The following is an 18089-nucleotide window of genomic DNA, read 5'->3' on the forward strand; positions in this document are numbered from 1 at the left end:
AGGAAGCTGGATTTTCGTAACGGGAAATTCTTCGTATTTTGATGAAATCTTAGCTACTTACTATATCACTACCAAGAGCATAGTCGTATCCCTTTCATGAAGATTTTGTTAATAAAAATTGTTCAGTGACCAGGTATTGAAAGTTTAGTGGTAATTGTTTTTCGAAAGTTAAATTCATTTAAATGTCAACAGTTAATAAAACGACATACAGGTGTTTATGGGATAAATGAATTTAAATTGACTAATTACCAACACTCTCGGTTTATGAAGCAAATTCATCGAAAAATATGCACTTTGAGATTAAAATAAGGCTTTTCACCAATTTGTTGTTTCCTAAATATAGTCCCAATCATTTGAGATTAACTTAGTTGGCATAAAGTTGTTTGATATTAGGTCATAAGATGAACCAAATGGCAAGCGGTTTCTTCAAGGGAAACTCCGCAAACTGATAGGAGGCAGTCTTTCAACGCGCTAAAGGTAATGCTGTTTAAAATTACTCCACCTAAAAATTTTGTGTAACGTCTTATTTGTAGAATTTAATTTACTTTCAAATCGTACGTTAAGGATCGAAATGCATCTTCAGCGGAGAACTTGCTTCATAAATCATAGAACAATGTCTTCCCTTTTGGAACTCGATTTACTCTTCAGTCAAAAACCGATTTATTAATTGTGGTTTCTCTGGTTTACAATTAACAATAGCTCTTAACTACCACTATATCCTACCGTTTGGTTGTAAAAGTTTGGAGAGACTGGATTGTTTAGGGTTCGTTTCAGTTGAAAAAAAAAAAAAACTATCGTGATCGTGTTTAGAACGCGAAAACTGCCGACACCTGGTCGCCTAGACTACTGTTACAATTAAGAGAGATTGACAAATAGCACGAGTGGGGTATAAATCCGACAAATAAGACAACGTAACAATTGATAGTTCTTCGTTAACACCACCAGTAAAGGACTAGAATCGTTAAACGTGTGGTAAAAGCTTTTCTCCCATCATCGCTAGATCTACAGTTTAGTTCGTTTTAGTGCGCGATTTATGCAGTTCTCTTCTATGAAACTAGTATGACTATTAAGAGATGGAAGTATTTTGAAAAAGAGTTGCAATATTATCTAAGTACAAAAAATTCAGAAAACGATGACATCCTAGATTAGAGAGAGATTCACTCATTCTTCCTCAGAGAGCGACTAATTGTCCTTCTTGCTGATATTCAGAGCCTTCCGCAGGTTCGCCCTAAAGTATCGCTTCAGGGTGATTTGGTAGCATTACGAGGTTTTGTGTTTCTTCCGGGGATCCCGCCGAGCCATTTCCGGCGTCGAATGGAGTGGCAGCTCCCGCCACATGATCTAAAAACAAGAATTAGTGTACTTAATAACCAGCTGAAAGAAGTGTCATCCAACTTACAATTTCCTCATCGTCAGGAACGCGGGACAGCAGATCGAGCACTTCGTTGTTAGGAACACTGTGCGGTCGTACGAGTCGGCGGCTGAACTTGACCAGACCCCACAGCAGCAGTAGCACCCGGATCGGGACGTAGTGTAGCACCAGGCAGGCGATTAGCAGCAGGCATGCCGTCAGCCAGCTCAGCTCAGGGACGGAAAAGTTGAAGGTGCTGTAATGGAAAGGAAATGATTTTTTTTGAGTAATGGTACCCAAAGAACATTTTTTTATCAAATAGACTAGAAGAGATTCTTAGAACCGTCATAAATCCAAAACCAAAGGTGTTAGGTTTTATGACAGTTACAAAACCCTCTACAAGAATAATTGGTCGTCAGAATGTTACTTGGGTATGACTTTACTCCACGTTACTCAGTGAGTAACCAGCTCTTCATACCGTAAAATATCTAGTCAATTATTAACACAAACTTTAAGTGTTTTTCAGTTTTCGCTCCCTTGATGTTGAACTGAGAATTATTTTTTCACCTAAAATATAAGAAAACCACCAATATAATTTCTTTGATTCGGCCCGAGTGCACTGAAAGACGGTTTGCGGTAATGACAAGCACAAAAATGTTTTCAAATTTACTATGGCAAAACATAATCTTCAACCCATAAACGCTTCTTGTGTGCATGTGTGTATTATGTTTCCTCTCATATCAACCGGTTCGATAGCCGAGTGGTAGCGAGCGAGCCTGGTGATCTCAAGATTCTTGATTCGAATCCGGTTGCCAACAGAATCTTTTTAAATTGTAAATCGAGTCCATGGTAAAATTGAAAACATTAATCTGTTGAATTGAAACGAAACTCAGTCTGCACAAATATAGAGCGTTGTGCATTTATGTTGACCCTCAGAATAGTAAGTTCAACCGCAAGCCGTCTTTCAGTGTGCAGTCAGCTGCTGTGTGCAAAACAGCTGATAGTGAAGAAGGGACAGACTCAGTGAGAAAAAGTGGTCGGCGGAATTATCGCCCGTTTGGCTGGAGCAAGTTTTGTCCAGAACTGGGAAGACAGTGCCGGATAGACTCTGTGAGCTCTATTTTGAGTCCCGCAGCCGAATACTGGAAGAAAATTATTGCCATTTTGTGTACTAAATCGTTGCCGTAGCCTTGTGAAACGAAACGAACAGTAGTGACGGGGTCTGTGTGTACCACCGTCGGGTACGATCGTTTGTTGTTTTGGTTGCACCTTCGTTAGTGCGCCACCTCGGAATACGTGCTTTGTGGAAATGGCTGAGAAAGTTTTAATTTCCCGTCAGGGTAATATGTAAAAATTACCAGACGTGGAAAGTGAAAATTTAGATGCTGCTGATCAGTTATGATCTGTGGCATATGGTTTCTTATGTGAAACCGGAGCTGGTGACTGCCGCATGGTCGAAAGAGGATTAAAAGGCGAATATCAAGGCCTTCTGAATGTAAAAGACAATCAGTTGCCGCTGGTGAAAGACTTGAAGTCTGCGGCGGAAGTGTGGGAAAAGTTGAAGAAGTACCACGAAAAGGCTACGTTAACGTCGCTAATGTCCCTGTTGAAGTGATTGTGTAGTCTGAACTACGAACAAGGTGCGAACATGGAGGAGCACCTGTTCGCGATCGAAGAGTTGTTCGATCGGCTTTCGTGTGCGGGGCAAAAGCTCGAAGAATCGTTGAAAGTGGCAATGGTGTACCAGAGTCTGCCGGAATCCTACAACGGACTGGTGACAGCCTTGGAGAGCCGTCCGGATGCCGACCAGTCGTATGAGTTTGTGAGGCAACGGCTGATACCTAGACGAATACCACCGACGGGTGGAGAAGCGGCAAAGCGTGTCCGAGGAGCTCCACGACCGGGCGCTGAAAGTTCAAGACAGGCAGCGTGTGTGCTACAACTGCCAGAAACCAGCCCACTTCGTGAAGAAGAAAGAAGAGATCCGGAAGTGAAGAAGACGATGGGAAAGAAGAACCCTGAAATTTGTTTCGGCATGGGAGGTCAGCGGAAGCGGAAGTCCTTATATGTGGACAGTGGCTTCTCGAGCCATTTGACCGGTGACCGGAAGTTCTTCGTGAAGTTTGACGATAAAGTGAAGCAAGAAGTGAACTTGGCGGACGGCTCGGTGATGAGTTCCGCCGGTGTTGGTGAAGGCTTTCTGGAGTGCGTCGATGGAGACGGAAGAATGAACACCATGACAGTGTAGAACGTGCTGTACATCCCGGAACTGTACTGTGGGCTGCCTTCGATCCGGAAGCTGGCACAGAAGGGACTGAACGTGAACTTTGTGGGGACGAAGTGTCAGATAGCGAGTTCCAGCGGGAGAGTCGAAGCCGTTGCGGACCTTCGTGGTGACCTGTATGCCTTGAGTGTGGAGAACGACAACCGCCGAAGAAATGCAGCTGGGCATCCCGTTGAGGAGGTTCCTGAAGAATTTTATGAATGTGATGACGATGGACTCCGATACTAAGTTGAAATTTGTGGCTTTGTGATTCTTTGTGGTAATACTTGACAAAGCAGAAGTGTTCGGTGCAGGAGGAGGAACTTTGTGTAGGCTGTGGTTTCCATTGAAATCTTTGTGAAGACTTTGTATGATTGTAAAAATTGCCCTGCACCGACCCTGCTAAATGGATGTAAGTTGTTATTGCTATTGTACTTTGTTGTTAGTACATAATATAAACCGACAGCCGCGACGAGCAGACCAACTTTGTGTTTTGCTCCGTGTTTTTCTCCGCCGTATCGTGAACCGAAAGCTCATCCGATCGATAGTCGGTTCCGCTAGGCCGCTTTGTGGACCTTAAGAGTCAAGTGTCGAGTGCTTTCCAACAGACGGACCTATTTTGGGTACTTGCTGCTATAGCTCAGTTAATTTCAAACCAATTGACATGAATTTTTGTACACGGCTAGACACTGTGCGTAGCTCAAACCATCCCAAAAATCTAGTCAATTGGTTCAGAATTGACTGAGTTATAGCAGCATGTGTCCAAAATATGTCCGCCTGCCCAAGTGGTCCGAGACCCTACCCCATGTGAATAATCCTCACAAAACAATATTTTTTGACCTCCATACATGTAAGAGTTACCTCCTATATAGTATTGAAAACTTCTTCTTCTTCTTAATCGCTTATTTTTTGCGCCTTCAAGTGTACATAAAAAAAACTCTGTGAGAAGGGTTTTAGTCAGAGCTTCCATAAAAAAATTATCCAGGGATTACTTTTAAAACTTTTTTTTTTAGTTTTTATTTTTGTGTATTTCAACTTATTGCAAATTCTACACTTGCTTTAAAAACTTGTCCATGGATTAGGAATGGAAATTCCCACAAAAATTCCTTTACGGATCTTTTTAAAAATTCTACCGAAGATTCATTCAGAATTTTTTTTAGGGGTAGCCTTAGAAGCTCCTCTAGAATCCCTTCTATCAAGAATTTCTCCAGAAAGTAATGATTTTAAGAATTTTTTTTCAGAAACTCTTTCTCAAAAAAAAAATCTCCAAATATTGCATTACAAAATTTTCCATGTATTTCTTAACAATTTTGTACAGGAATCTAACAAAAACTGGAAATTAGGAAAATTCTTCAGAAATTTCTTATGGATTTCTTTAGAAAAGCTCCAACGTGGTGGTTCAGAATTTCATGTTGAAATTTCTTCTGAGTTTTTATTAGACAATTTCTATAAGATTTTACTAGAAATTTTCACATAGATTGCTGAGAAAGTTCTCCTGAAATTCTTTCAGAAATCCTTCCACGGATTCATTTTACGAATTCTTTCAGAAATTACTTAAAATTCTTCAAAAAAAATCTTCAAAGACTCTTTTGATATTCCTCTAGAAGTTCTTCTTAAAAGTCTTCAACATATTTCTTCAAAAAATCTTCCAAAATTTTCTTAAGAAGCTTTTCTATAGAGTTTGTAAAAACAAATCTTTATGGATTCTTTCATAAGCATTTCAAGGCTACTCACTCAAAGTGCAAATTTTCGGTAATACCAATCCGTGTGGTCAATTATGAATTTCAAATAACTCAACGTACATATGTACAGATGGGTAAATTATTGGTTAAATTGGGGGAAAAATCCACAGCTCAGGTGAGATTTGAACTCACGACCCTTATTCGCTAGACAAGTGCTTTACCAACTAAGCTACCGAGCCAACCAATAATTTACCCATCTGTACATATGCACGTTGAGTTATTTGAAATTCATAATTTCTATGCTTTTCGTTGGAAATAATTCTTAAAACTCCTTTAGAAAATATTCTGCAGAAATTTCCTTGACACTACATTGCATTGTATTACAATGAAACTGCTACTAAGGTTCTTTCAGAAACCCCTCCGGGGATTCTGTTGGCGAATCTTCTAGGGTTTCCTTCGGAAATTCATCAAGCGTTTACTTCAAGAAATTTAAATTGTAGATTTCGTTAGAAATTTCGTCAAAGTTTTCTCCATAAATTCTTTTAACCCCCATAGTTTTCTTCCGCGATTCATCCAAAAACTTTTTCGAGGAATCCTTTGGAGAATCTTCCATAAATGTCTTCCAAAATTTCTTTATGGATTCCTTGAGAATCCTGCAGAAATTCAGAAATTCTTTTTTATAAATTTCTCCAAGGATTTCTAAAGATATCCCTTTGTGGATTCCTTTAGATATTTTTCAAATTATTCATTCCGAAAATGTTTAAATTCATTTGGAAAATCCTCCATAAACGACTTCAAAAATTTCTCCATGGATTTTCAGATTTTTTTGAAGATTTTTTGAAATTTTCTTCTTTTTGTAAAACTTTGTTTATTCGCCAATTCCTTGGTTGTTATTTTTAAATACCGTCGTTCGGGGTGACATTGGGCCTAGAGGGTAACATTGGTCCATCGATCCCACGGATTCAATATAAGTCAGAGAATCTGATGATGAATGCAATGTATCTTAGAATTATGTATTCTAGTAGTCTAGCACACAATATGCATTCCCGTCGTATTCTAAACGTGCGGAATAGTGGCCCAATGTCACCCCGCACGACGGTATTTAAAAAATTACAGTTCTAAGTGAGAATTCAAAGCATTGGCATCAATCACATTGTAATTGTCATTTACAAAGCTGATGTATTTTATAAATATTCTAAGAATCGCCACTCGTTGTGTTCTGTTCATTCCTGCCAGAGCAGGCCGGACGAGATCCTCGAACCATCTCCAGCTCCACCCATCCATTGTGCCTGTCAATCTTCGCTGAAGGGCCGTCCAAGCCGGGCCGACACAAGCGCAGTCGCAGAGTTTGTACCGCAGCGTTTCAACTTGGTAGCCATCTTCTGAAGTTTTTTTTTTCAGAAAATCATAAAGATCCTCAATGAATTTCTGCTGGCATTCTATGTTTGGAGTCTATTGGAAATTTCTGTAGGCATGCCTCCAGAAATGTCTTCACAGAATCCAATGGAGATCCTTGCATAGTTTCTTTCTATGGTTCAAGCATGAATTCTTACAGATATTTCTGCAGGATTTTTAATAGAGACAACCCCACAAATTTCTCCTGGTATGCCACGATTCCTAATTTTACGGTATCCGGGCCATTTTGGCAGTTTGATATAAAAAATAAATCTTCTTTATTTTATTTTATTGAGTCACAAGAGGGTCATGGGGCCAAGTCTCTAATGCAAGTGCAAGAACTCACATCGTCCATAATACACCATGGTATTTGTGAGTACGCATTGCAATTTCTTTAGCCATGCAGCTTTTAAGTTTTGCGTGGCCTTAAGGATGAGGAAAGGTGGGCGATTGATTTTGCGTATTCAGCTGTGAAAGAATGTGTTGTTAATTAAATGGTCAACGTTATTTACCTTTGCATATTTTCAAACAAAATGGACAAGTTTGACGATAAGGTTCCTTTTTTTATGGACTAGCATAAACAGCTCTTCTTTTGATTTTTGTTCTTGTGTCTTCAATATTGGAAGCTTGGTAAATAATAATTTCAAAAAAAAAAAAAATAGAAGGACAAATTGTGTATTAATTTCCTTCCTGTAAATAGAAATCAACTATATCAAAAACAACAAAAAGGACTGTGGCGCTTCTTCGTTTGATCACGAAAAGTGTCGATATTTGTTGGCACTACAAGTGTGCATCTTACACTGTATAGGAAAGATACATTCAAGCTCCGAGACCTGACAACAATCAAGCTGATCACAAGGTTGTGCCTTTACCCAGGGACTTTATATTCATACAGGCCATTGTAGAAATTTGATTCAAAAAAATCTTCTTGGGACAAAAGTTCCGGAACTCCTGATTTATAAGTTGGATAGAAACACAACATTAAATTTTTTTCGGTTGTCACGTTTTTGTTCATTAAAAGAATAATGAAACTTTGAAGAGCAACAGTGTCGAATAAAAAAAAAACTAGTTGCACTCACTCAAGGGAGCTTTCATTACTGAGTTTTTTTTTTCTTACGAAGCGTCAATAAATTTCGTCCTATTTTCTGAGTGGATGGTTCTCTGGTGGTTCAAATTTTCAGTTTTTGCTTGACGTAATTTATAGATGTTCTCTTACATCATACACCTCCCAACTAACATTTTTGTTGTATAAGAGTTTATAAGAGCTTCCTTCCAAGAGCGTTTGCTTCATAAGCTTTTATGCAGCTACTTTTGTTAGTAGGGCTTCCCATGACAACTAGAAAAGAAAAAGTAACTTACTTTTTAACGCTTTCCCCCAGAGACGCCAGATAGCCGATGGTGTTCTGTACACTCTGCGACACTTCCTGTATCGCTTGCAGTCTTTCCTTTATGGTCTTCTTTTCCTCCTACAACATGAAAGAATATTTGATTAAGGTGCAGAAAGGATTTTTTTTGTGACAGTGGAGAGTTTCAAACTTTCTGAAAAGTTTTTCGATACTTTTCCGTTTCGTTTTGATTTCCCACGCGCTTACCTTCTCCTTATCGTCATCGTCCTCGTCATCGCTGGCCACATCGTATTCATCCGCAGTAGACGGCGAAGATGCACCCGTTAGCCATCGTATTAGCCAGTTTCTGCATGGTCAAGGACAAGGACGGAATGGATGAAAGTTAAATTAGTAAGGAAAGGGCCAACTCTTTTATAATAAGGAGTTGTTTATAGTAGTAATCTTATATCATATTCATGTGAGAACAATCTCTGTAGCAGGGCATTAAACTTACTTCAGCAAATACAGTAGTGCTGCGGCCGGGATGGTGGAAATGTCAAACCATATGCATCCGCATATCCATAAGACCAGTGCTATGAACGACCGAAACGGCGATTCCCACTCGAAGCAACTCCTATGGACGGCCAGAAGGCAATAAATATTCTCAGTTCAACCGATCAACAAGCCCCACGTTTCGCTCATACTTACTGAACAAATTGTCCTACTTCTATAAAATACATAATCACGGCTTTCAGTCTCGTAACGTTCCTCAGGAACAGCTGCCGCTTGAACTTCGCCTCCTGCTGGACGAGTTTTTCCTCTTTTGGTTCCAGGACTCGCAGTGCCGCCCGCACCTTGCTCCACACGACCGTCATCTCCAGTAGGATCTGTGGGGGCGCACGCGAGATGCAACGGGAAAAATAAAATTAAACGAATGCCATTAAAATGGTACGGCAGTACCATTCGGTATGTCTATGGGCGGGGAAAAGCTCGTGCAAATGGAACGACGATAGAAATACCATTGGACAATGGGTATTCGATGTGGAGGTTTTTCCACTGCACTGTTTGCCATGGCTGATGCTGCTGCATTCAGGGTTCTGAGAATGTCTTCCCGGAAATCGGTACCATAAATAGACGGATGAATGAGGCTTTTATCGGAACAGTATGCAAAAAAAAAAAATGATTTCAAAATGAGCTCAAGGAGTTTGAGGTAGATGCAATTCTAAGGAATCTGAGCAATGCCATTATGCTAGGTAAAAGGATATCAAAGATAATAATAGTTTCATTTCTCCATTGCAATATAAGAAAAAATGCAAAAGCAAAGTAACAAGAATTCATGATAGATCTCAGAAATGCTTAAGAATAATCCCGAAAATTGAAACATGTAGAAGAATTAGCATATCATATTCTTTCTGAAATTTTAGATGTAGAAATGTAGCCTTGCAAACCATTAGGTAAATAAGGGTAAATAGTAGAATGAGTCATCATGGTCGATTTTTCGGAACAAACCTTTTTCGATTCCAAATTTTAAATTATTTGAGCAACTGTGCTAAGTTAGGGTTCGATAAGTTGCGTCATTTCAATTGAAAATTAGATGGGATTCAATATGGAAAACGTGATTCTTTGCTTCAAAAGTTTTGTCTAAAAGTTACATGGTTCTAGAGTGGGTCAACGTTGTATGGGAAAATTCAGATTTGGTCAGATCAGCCCGGAACAAGGTTTTTTGGAAGCCTTTTATGATCCGTAACAACTGTGCAAAATTTGGGCTCGATTGGTTGTGTCCCCGCATTCCGCATTGCGTTTGAAATTTGTATGGGATTTAGTATGGGAAAACACCCGTTTTTGCATTTTTCTCGTAAGAGGCTCAAATTTGTCTGAAACTTTGTAACCAACGATGTTAAAGTATAGCCCAGGGGATGCTGATAAACTTTGCCAAAAAGAGTAAGGTAATAGAGTGACTCTGAAAAAAGTTATTAATGTTCAAAGTTGGGTATCTCCGCGCAACTGCTGAAAACCATTTTTTCTGCCAACACTGCTGATGCTTCGAAGGATCAATTCATCCTTGCTTTATTTTCTGACATTTCATGAAACCCCAACCCCCATTTCATCAACAAACAGCAATCAAGCTAATGGTTTTCAGTTGATTTACATTCTTCAATTATTTTATTTGATCACACAATTCTTATTATTTTAGGGTCTGCTCGTGTAGAATGGTTCCGGAACTAAATATTTTGGAGGAGTAACGAATAACTCACCTGAACCAGACTTGCGACGTATCAGATTATTATACAAGACATTTTGGGACACGGAAAATTCTTGGGGATGTTTGGAGGAAATAAATATGTTGCGAATATTTCTAAAGCCCGGCTCGTTTGCAAGATCAAAGTTCTTGATCTTGCAAACTAAGAGCTATGAAAAGCGTTTCGAGACATGACCACAGGAAAAAAAATACGGAAGCTTACGGGAGTTTCCAGTATAATAATACATATTGTGGCTGTTTGGTTACATTTGACTACTAACCCAACTAACATTTTTGCTGCATAAGAGCTTAATCAGCCACTTTTACATAAGCGTTTGTTCCATAAGCTCTTATGCAGCTACTTTTGTTAGTTGGGAAGCAACTAAGCAAGCACAGGTCAGGCGTAATTATCACTTAGCGAGAACCTTGTACCGACTTTTCGAACCCTCTAAGCAGAATACCCTCTTCGAATGAGTGCAATCAGTTTCGTACCTTTCAATTCCGCCCTTTTCCGAACCTTTCAAATACGCGTATCTGTCAAAGGATAAGCAAAGTAGGGCGCGAAACTGATTACACCCATTCAAAAAACTCAGCGAGAAGCCTGCGACACGTAGGTTAAGGAGCTGTGAATACAGAGTATTGCAGTAAAGTGAATTTCTGGACTAATAAACGTGAAAAAAAGTAAAGTTGCAATACAATTTAAATTTGTTTCAATATTTAATATTTTTCATATGATTTACGGTGGATGAAGTATAAGGAAGTGAAATCATTGGTATAATAAATCCGTATAGGTATTTTGTCATTTCTGAGGCTGCCTTCTTGGGAACAGTTTGTTTGAAACTCCAAATCTAACTTACGAACACATTTAAAAGTGATGCGTCATAGCATTTTCTACTTTTTGTGCTGTCGAATTAGTTTCAAATTGGGAGCTCGTCATGTCATTGTAAAACCGATTAGAATCGGTAGCTTCATTAAGTCTCTTCGAGCACAAGGATAATCCTAGCATTCAGTAAGAACACCGACAGAAAATTTCTGCTTTAAAATGCAATGAGCCTACTATCAATTCCCATTAGACGATACAGGGAAGAGGACAGTTTGTGAATATTATTGAACTCCGACTTAGCCGAATTATTATCCCGAAAGGACTCATTCATAAATTGCATACACCTGCAAGGGGTTAGTGGGTGTGATATGACATAATGTTACAGTTCAAAAATTGCTTCCGTCTGCTCTGAACTTCGTTCTCTGCAGTCGGAAAATGGATGCGGGAAGTTACCACAGGTTCTACGTGTGGTCACAAAAGCTCCAAAATGTCTTGCATAATAAATGGTTTGTCTCGTCGCAAGTTAGGTTCCGGTGAGTTTCTTGTGAAAGGGCTATCGGTTGCAGAAATATGGATACCACGGTATTCATCCAAAATAGTTCCGGAATCAATCATCAGCAGACCCTAAAATAGTAAGAATTGTGTGATCAAATAAAATAATCGAATAATGAAAATCGACTGAAAACCGTTAGCTTGATTGCTCTTTGTTGATGGAATGGGGGATTGGGATTCCATGAAACGTCATAATAAAGCAAGGATGAATTGATCCTTCGAAGCATCAGCAGTGTTGGCAGAAAAAATGGTTTTCAGCAGTTGCGCGGAGATACCCAACTTTAACATTAATAACTTTTTCCAGAGTCACTCTATTACATTACTCTTTTTGGCAAAGTTTATCAGCATCCCCTGGGCTATACTTTAACGTCGTTGGTTACAAAGTTTCAGACAAATTTGAGCCTCTTACGAGAAAAATGCAAAAACGGGTGTTTTCCCATACTAAATCCCATACAAATTTCAAACGCAATGCGGAATGCAGGGACACAACCAATCGCGTTCAAATTTTGTACAGTTGTTACGGACCATAAAAGGCATCGAAAAAGCTTTGTTCCGAAAAAACCGAGCTTGTTGACCCGGTCTAATGGTTACACAGTTAAGTTTATAATTGATATTATTCCTTTACATGTTAAATGTTAGCACCATTAAATGATCTCTACGTTACTTTTGTGACTTTTGTTACAAATTTTGAATTGCTTTACATAAGAAAGTTTACCATACCATACTACCTCTTATACAAATTTTAAACATGCATGTTTTATATTAACACGTGTTGAGTAAAAAGTATTAAAATTATGTTTCCTTTTCGAAGAAGTTAAATGACTTGAAATAGGTTTCCTTCAAGGTAAGGTATTTTAAATTTGGTAAATTATTATTATTAAGCATCTTTATGCTTGATTATCAGCATAACCGATAACTCAAAACCTGTTCTACTTTTCATTTTTTAAGCTCGAATTCGTAACCAGCACGCACGAAACAGCTTCACCCTTCGGATGTGGAAGTTCATATCTTTTAATTAATTTTTAATTCAGTGTTAATTTATTTGCTTTGCCACACCTCAACATCTTCCTTCACTTCCATTGATTCCATAATCTTCAAGCTGATCACTTTCTTCGCGTTCACATTTATTTCTTTAAGTCTATCAGTGTAACGTTTAATGAACACCATTGTTACGGCTAAATAGGCTACTGTATTTATTCTCGCTAAACACTAGTTCGAAAAACAAACTGCCACCCACAGTATCCAGCACGTACTGCTCCATCCACATGATTTATTTGGCACTCGGCTAATCATCTCCTGAGCGAGCATATGACCTTAGCATCATTTGCTAGAGATAGACATGGCAAAAGCTTCGAAAACTTGATCCCGGCCGGATCTAGATCTCGAATCAACCGATCGGAAGACAACAATGAAAACTGCATTATATGTTCTCTCGTGAAACTGCATTTACGAACATTTATTGAATTCTATATCATGTTATTTGTAACTGTGAGTAAGAGCATCGATTAGCAATTTATTTTTTGTGCGACCTCCAGTTTTCCTTGTATGCTTCATTTCGTGTTGACACAATCGTCGACGAAGATCTGCGATACGCTTTATCACAAGACGTTACAAATCACATGTTTTGTTCACTTGACAATTTTGACATTTTCTTACACCGTATTCTACAGCTGTCAGCCGCTCCTGACAAGATATCGCCGTTCCATGATTTATTTCAAAAGTAATAAATGAAGCAGCACGGTAGGCCTGACCGCTTCAACACTTGTCATGCATCTTTTACGCACTACCTTTACACTAGTTTACAGCAATTTTAAACACGCGTAAGATAATAGTCATTTTTAGTGTGGAATCATGACCTGAGTTCAAAACTTGAAGGAAAAAATGCAGTAAAATTTGTTCCAACTTTCCAAACAATCGATTTTTTATTCATTTTTAAGGTGATACGGGACGCCGTGTTATTTTTCCTATCTTCCCTCTTTTTCCAATAATTTGCCTCACGATTTCTAAGATGATAATTTTGACTTGTATTGCACAGAAGTTGCGTTGCGTTGCGTTCGTGGTAACGGAGTAATTCGTAGATTGCATACTGAAAGTTGTCATGTTACAACTTTAATACTCCTATTCTAATTGCTTATGGAATGCTATTTGGGAAGGAACAGCTATCCAATCAAATCAGAGGTTGAAGTAAAAAAGACATGAGAACTTCCATTGCCGGCCACGCCCATCTTCTCCGTTACGAGGATAGGAAAGGATGTGATGATATGACACCTACTTTACAAGAGGTCAGCGATTCACCGACACTCCCATAGGCGCCAAGGAGTTGGATATTTAGAATGGGGTGATTTGGAAATCACTATAAGCAAGTGATGCGACAAGATTCAGATTGTGAAAGTGTATTTGAGTAAATCATGTAGATGTGTTGGAGTGAGTGAAGGTGTTTTAGTATATTTGAACACCAACGTTGGGGGTGACATAGCTAAGAAATTTTGTCACTCCATGGGCCTTTTTGATTCCGGGATGGGGCACAGGCATTTTCACTGTGTCCTGGCTAACAAGCTTAGGCTTAAGGTGAAGGTTGCTTGAGATCATAACAATAAACTTGACTCCCGCTCTTATCACCTTCTCAACCACCCACTCAAAACAAACAAGTCAGACGGCGCACAGTGCAGTATGACTTGGTCAAAAAAAAAAAAAACAACAAAAATCTTTCAAAATGAGCTAAATAAACATAGTAATTGAACCTTTGAATTTGGCACGCATAGGATTTATTAAACATGCTTACCGAAACAATTTGTTCTTGTAAAACATTTTTAAATTTAAATAAATTCATACTTTGCTCAACATTTTCACCATGTATCCCATTGTGCACCGCTTTATTTACGTTTTTGTTGACAACTCTCTCCTCTCTTTTCACGTACTTTTTCTCTCTGCCCGTAGCCAACTACCGTGTTATGGGGTGACATTAGTTGATGTAATTTGTAAAAAGTGATTTTAAAATATGGGGGACGCACTTGTCGAAGAAAGAAAGTGCAGTATGTGATACATTTTTGCACAAAACTGTGAAAATATTGTGAAAAGTGAAAAACAGTACTTCCGAAAGGACGGAAAATATAGTTGTCTACCACAAGTAGAAACCTGAGTGCATTTTGAGAAGGTAAGCAAGTATAATTTTGAGAGTTTGTTCGGCAACTTCCGTGCTACTCTTTGACTATGGTGAGGGGAGGGAGGTATGAGGCAGAGAGTGGCGGCCATACTCGCTGCCATTTTGTAACCCCTGCAACTATGTCCTTAAGCGCCATTGATCGCTCTCTGGAACGATAAAAAATACGTTATGTGGATGGGAAGGGGTAGTAGGGATGCCAGCAACTCACCGACGCCCTCGAAAATAGAAAGGGAATAGGATTTTGGTACAGGAATGGTCAGGAGTTCAATATGAATTTGATTAAGGCACATAAATATGATTATAATCTACTAATTTTACCATAATTTCAAATGTATAGTGACAATAATGATAAACAAAAATGTATATGCAAATATACTAGTCTAACAATCAATATTGAAACATATTGTCAAACAAATTACTGTGGCCAGCCCCCTTAAGTGGCGGACTTTACCAAAATATAGGTTAATTTTGTGTTATAAAAACATATCGATACTATAAAAATTTGGACCGACACTTGAAGTGAAGTACTCTACATTGCGTGTTAAGTATCCTACGTTCCGCAAAAAATCAGCTCAGAAATTTAATTGTCATCCTAAATAGATGTGCGTAACTGCATGAAACCTTTTTGCGGTAATTAGCGAACTTATTGTAGAAGACAAGCTAAAACCATATTCAGCTGGGAACCAGGAAGGGACTAGGTGGTACTAGGACTAGGGACTAGGGACTTCGTGGTAGGCCGCGCGCACGGTGGCTTTTTGCAGTTGAGGAGGACCTAAGTGCCAGGGATAGGGTGCGACTCAAAACTCTTTGCGTGCCGCACACTCTGCTACGAGACAGCACAACAAACTAGAAGGAGACGAGTACGCGCAATCGGTTGTGTGTTGCTCGCTTACTTTGCCGCGCGCTGGAGCTCTCCTGTCTCTCACGCTTTGTCGTATGCACTCTCTCGGTGCTTGTCTCCGTGCTTGGCACTTGGCTTGATACTACGCACGATTGGAAAAATTTTGAATCAAACGACCCATCACTTGTCAACCCTTGACAAGCTTAACAACTTTGCCGAAAACACAAACTCTTCAATTAATTTATTAATTGATTTTTTCTGTTTGGAGACAAGCGCAGTCCCAAGCACCGTGCATTACTCCCTGCGCCGTAGAGCTAGTGCTGCGATTGTCTCTCGCACAATTACGAAAGCTCTCACTCATACGTCTCTTGTCTCTCGGCAAAACGGGAGACGAGCACTTGCGATTGTGTGAAGCACACGCTTTTTTCGCACCGCACGGTGCATGCCGCCTATCCCTGGTCAAAAGTTTCAAAACGTTTTTATTGCTTTCAATGTGCAAAACCAAGAAATTAGATGCGCCACATGCCGAGCTTTAGAATTATTCTTCTTTAAATCCGGACCCATGTCCATTAGATATGTCGCAAGCCAGGTTAGGATGAGTTGTTCACAAAGTGGCCATCGGTTGCAGAAAGATGATTTGTATGGTACTTCTCTTTAATAGTTCCAGAACAATTCCCCAAATGCAAGTGCTAAAATGAATAGAATTTTGTTATCAATTAATAAAAAAAATAAGTGGAGAATCAAATAAAAACCACTAGCTTGATTGTTGTTTGTTGATGAAATGGGGCTTGGAGTTCCATGAAATGACAGATTATAAAGCAAGGATAAGTTGATCCTTTGAAGCACCAGCAGTGTTGGCAGAAAAAATGGTTTTCAGTAGTTGTGCGGAGATATCAAAATTTGAACATTAATAACTTTTTTCAGAGTCATTCTAGCATCTTACTCTTTTTGGCAAAGTTGATCAGCATCTCCTGGGCTAAACTTTGACATCGAGAGTTACATAGTTCCAGACAAATTCGAGCCTCTTACGAAAAAAATGTAAAAAAGTGTGTTTTCCCATATATACTTCCATACAAATTTCAAACGCAATGCGGAATGCGGGGACACAACCAACTGTGCCCAAATTTTGCACAGTTGTTTGGGATCACAAAAGGCATCGAAAAAGCTTTGTTCCGAAAAAATGACCTTGATACATCCTGTACGAGTTAATGCGCAACACGCTAAAAAAAAATAACATGAAAAAGTTTTTGTTAGAAAAACTTTTTTTCCTTAAAAGTGCCCATCTTGTGATGTATGGAGGAAAGTTAGGCAACAATATTGACTTTCTTGGAAAAAAATTTCAAAACATAAAAAAGTGGGCATTTACTGTAAATTGACTTTTAATTTTAAAAATATATTTTTTAGCGTGTAAAAATGTATTTAGAATTTTTAAAATATTTTTTCATGAAAGCTTGGACAATTCTCTAAAAGTCCCCCATACAACACTTTTCTATAGGTCTTGTCATTTTTGAGTTACATCGATTTTAAAAAATTCTTCGAAAAAAAGTTAGGCCCTCTTCAAATGTTACTCTTGAAAATTTTCGAAAATTTAAGTATGCAAAGTTGCTTATAAAAACCTAGTCTTTATGCCCACCAAGTTTCATTCGATTCTGAGAGGGTGTTGCCAACCACTGGTCGAGTTGGCGCGAAATTCGTCTCCTAGGGAAAAAGTATAGAGTAATTTTGGGAGGATTTTGTTGTTTTTTTTTCAGGGAAAAGTCAGGGAGTAAGTTTTCTTTGAATAAAAAGTGTTTATTTTACGGTACTCCTGAAACAAATCAAATAATTCTCTGTAGATTTTTGGGAGGTATCATATCGAAGATATTTCAAGGAGTTATATTATTAATCATTCAGGGCATGCAAGGACTACAAAAGCATCCTGACATACTTTCACCAGCAAATATTTTCCGAATGCAGAGTTATTCGCGCTACCAGGCCTGTGCTAAGAAATAGCCTTGGATGTGCCGAAAAACTTTGTCGAAGACCGCAAAGGAATCCAACACTTGTGAAAAAAGTTTTTTGCAAGTTCTAATCGTAATAGGCTGTATTCACGCAAATCTGCCAGGAAAAAACCTACATTTCCACACCATATTAGCAGTGCTGTAATGGTTCCTAACAGCACTGATTTGCGTTACGTAATGAATCGCTGCAGCACTGTTTTCTGTTTTGATCAACTTTTTGTTGCTTTCTGGACGCAGTACTTCTGCAAAGCTCTTTGGCAAAATTTCTTCCATGTAAAACTTAATGTATTTCCAAGATAGAGGAAATTACCTATTCTCGGCTTGTTCGCTTCGTCTTGGGGTTTTTTGAACCTATTGAACCCAGAGATGGTTTCAAATCCTTCCCAACCTATGTGAATTATATGGCAAAGTTTCAGGCAATTTGGCTGACAAAAACCTCCCATGACGAAGAGAAC

At 38.8% G+C, this 18089-nt stretch overlaps 1 protein-coding gene across 4 annotated transcripts in view; it reads right to left on the reverse strand.

Annotated features, from left to right (window-relative positions):
- Window positions 1–618: 618 nt before the first annotated feature.
- Window positions 619–18089, reverse strand: part of LOC109423332 (multiple C2 and transmembrane domain-containing protein) — a 183770-nt gene continuing 166299 nt past the window's right edge. For all 4 annotated transcript variants that reach the window (XM_062854227.1, XM_062854226.1, XM_062854225.1 and 1 more), the window contains 6 exons: window positions 8725–8903; window positions 8531–8650; window positions 8284–8383; window positions 8051–8157; window positions 1400–1607; window positions 619–1341 (listed from right to left, as the gene is read on the reverse strand). In XM_062854227.1, coding sequence (XP_062710211.1) covers window positions 1261–1341; window positions 1400–1607; window positions 8051–8157; window positions 8284–8383; window positions 8531–8650; window positions 8725–8903 — 795 coding nt within the window. In that variant the 3' untranslated portion in view covers window positions 619–1260. The remainder of the gene's footprint in view (window positions 1342–1399; window positions 1608–8050; window positions 8158–8283; window positions 8384–8530; window positions 8651–8724; window positions 8904–18089) is intronic.

Source organism: Aedes albopictus, chromosome 2 (genome assembly GCF_035046485.1).
Source record: "Aedes albopictus strain Foshan chromosome 2, AalbF5, whole genome shotgun sequence".
NCBI lineage: Eukaryota > Metazoa > Arthropoda > Insecta > Diptera > Culicidae > Aedes > Aedes albopictus.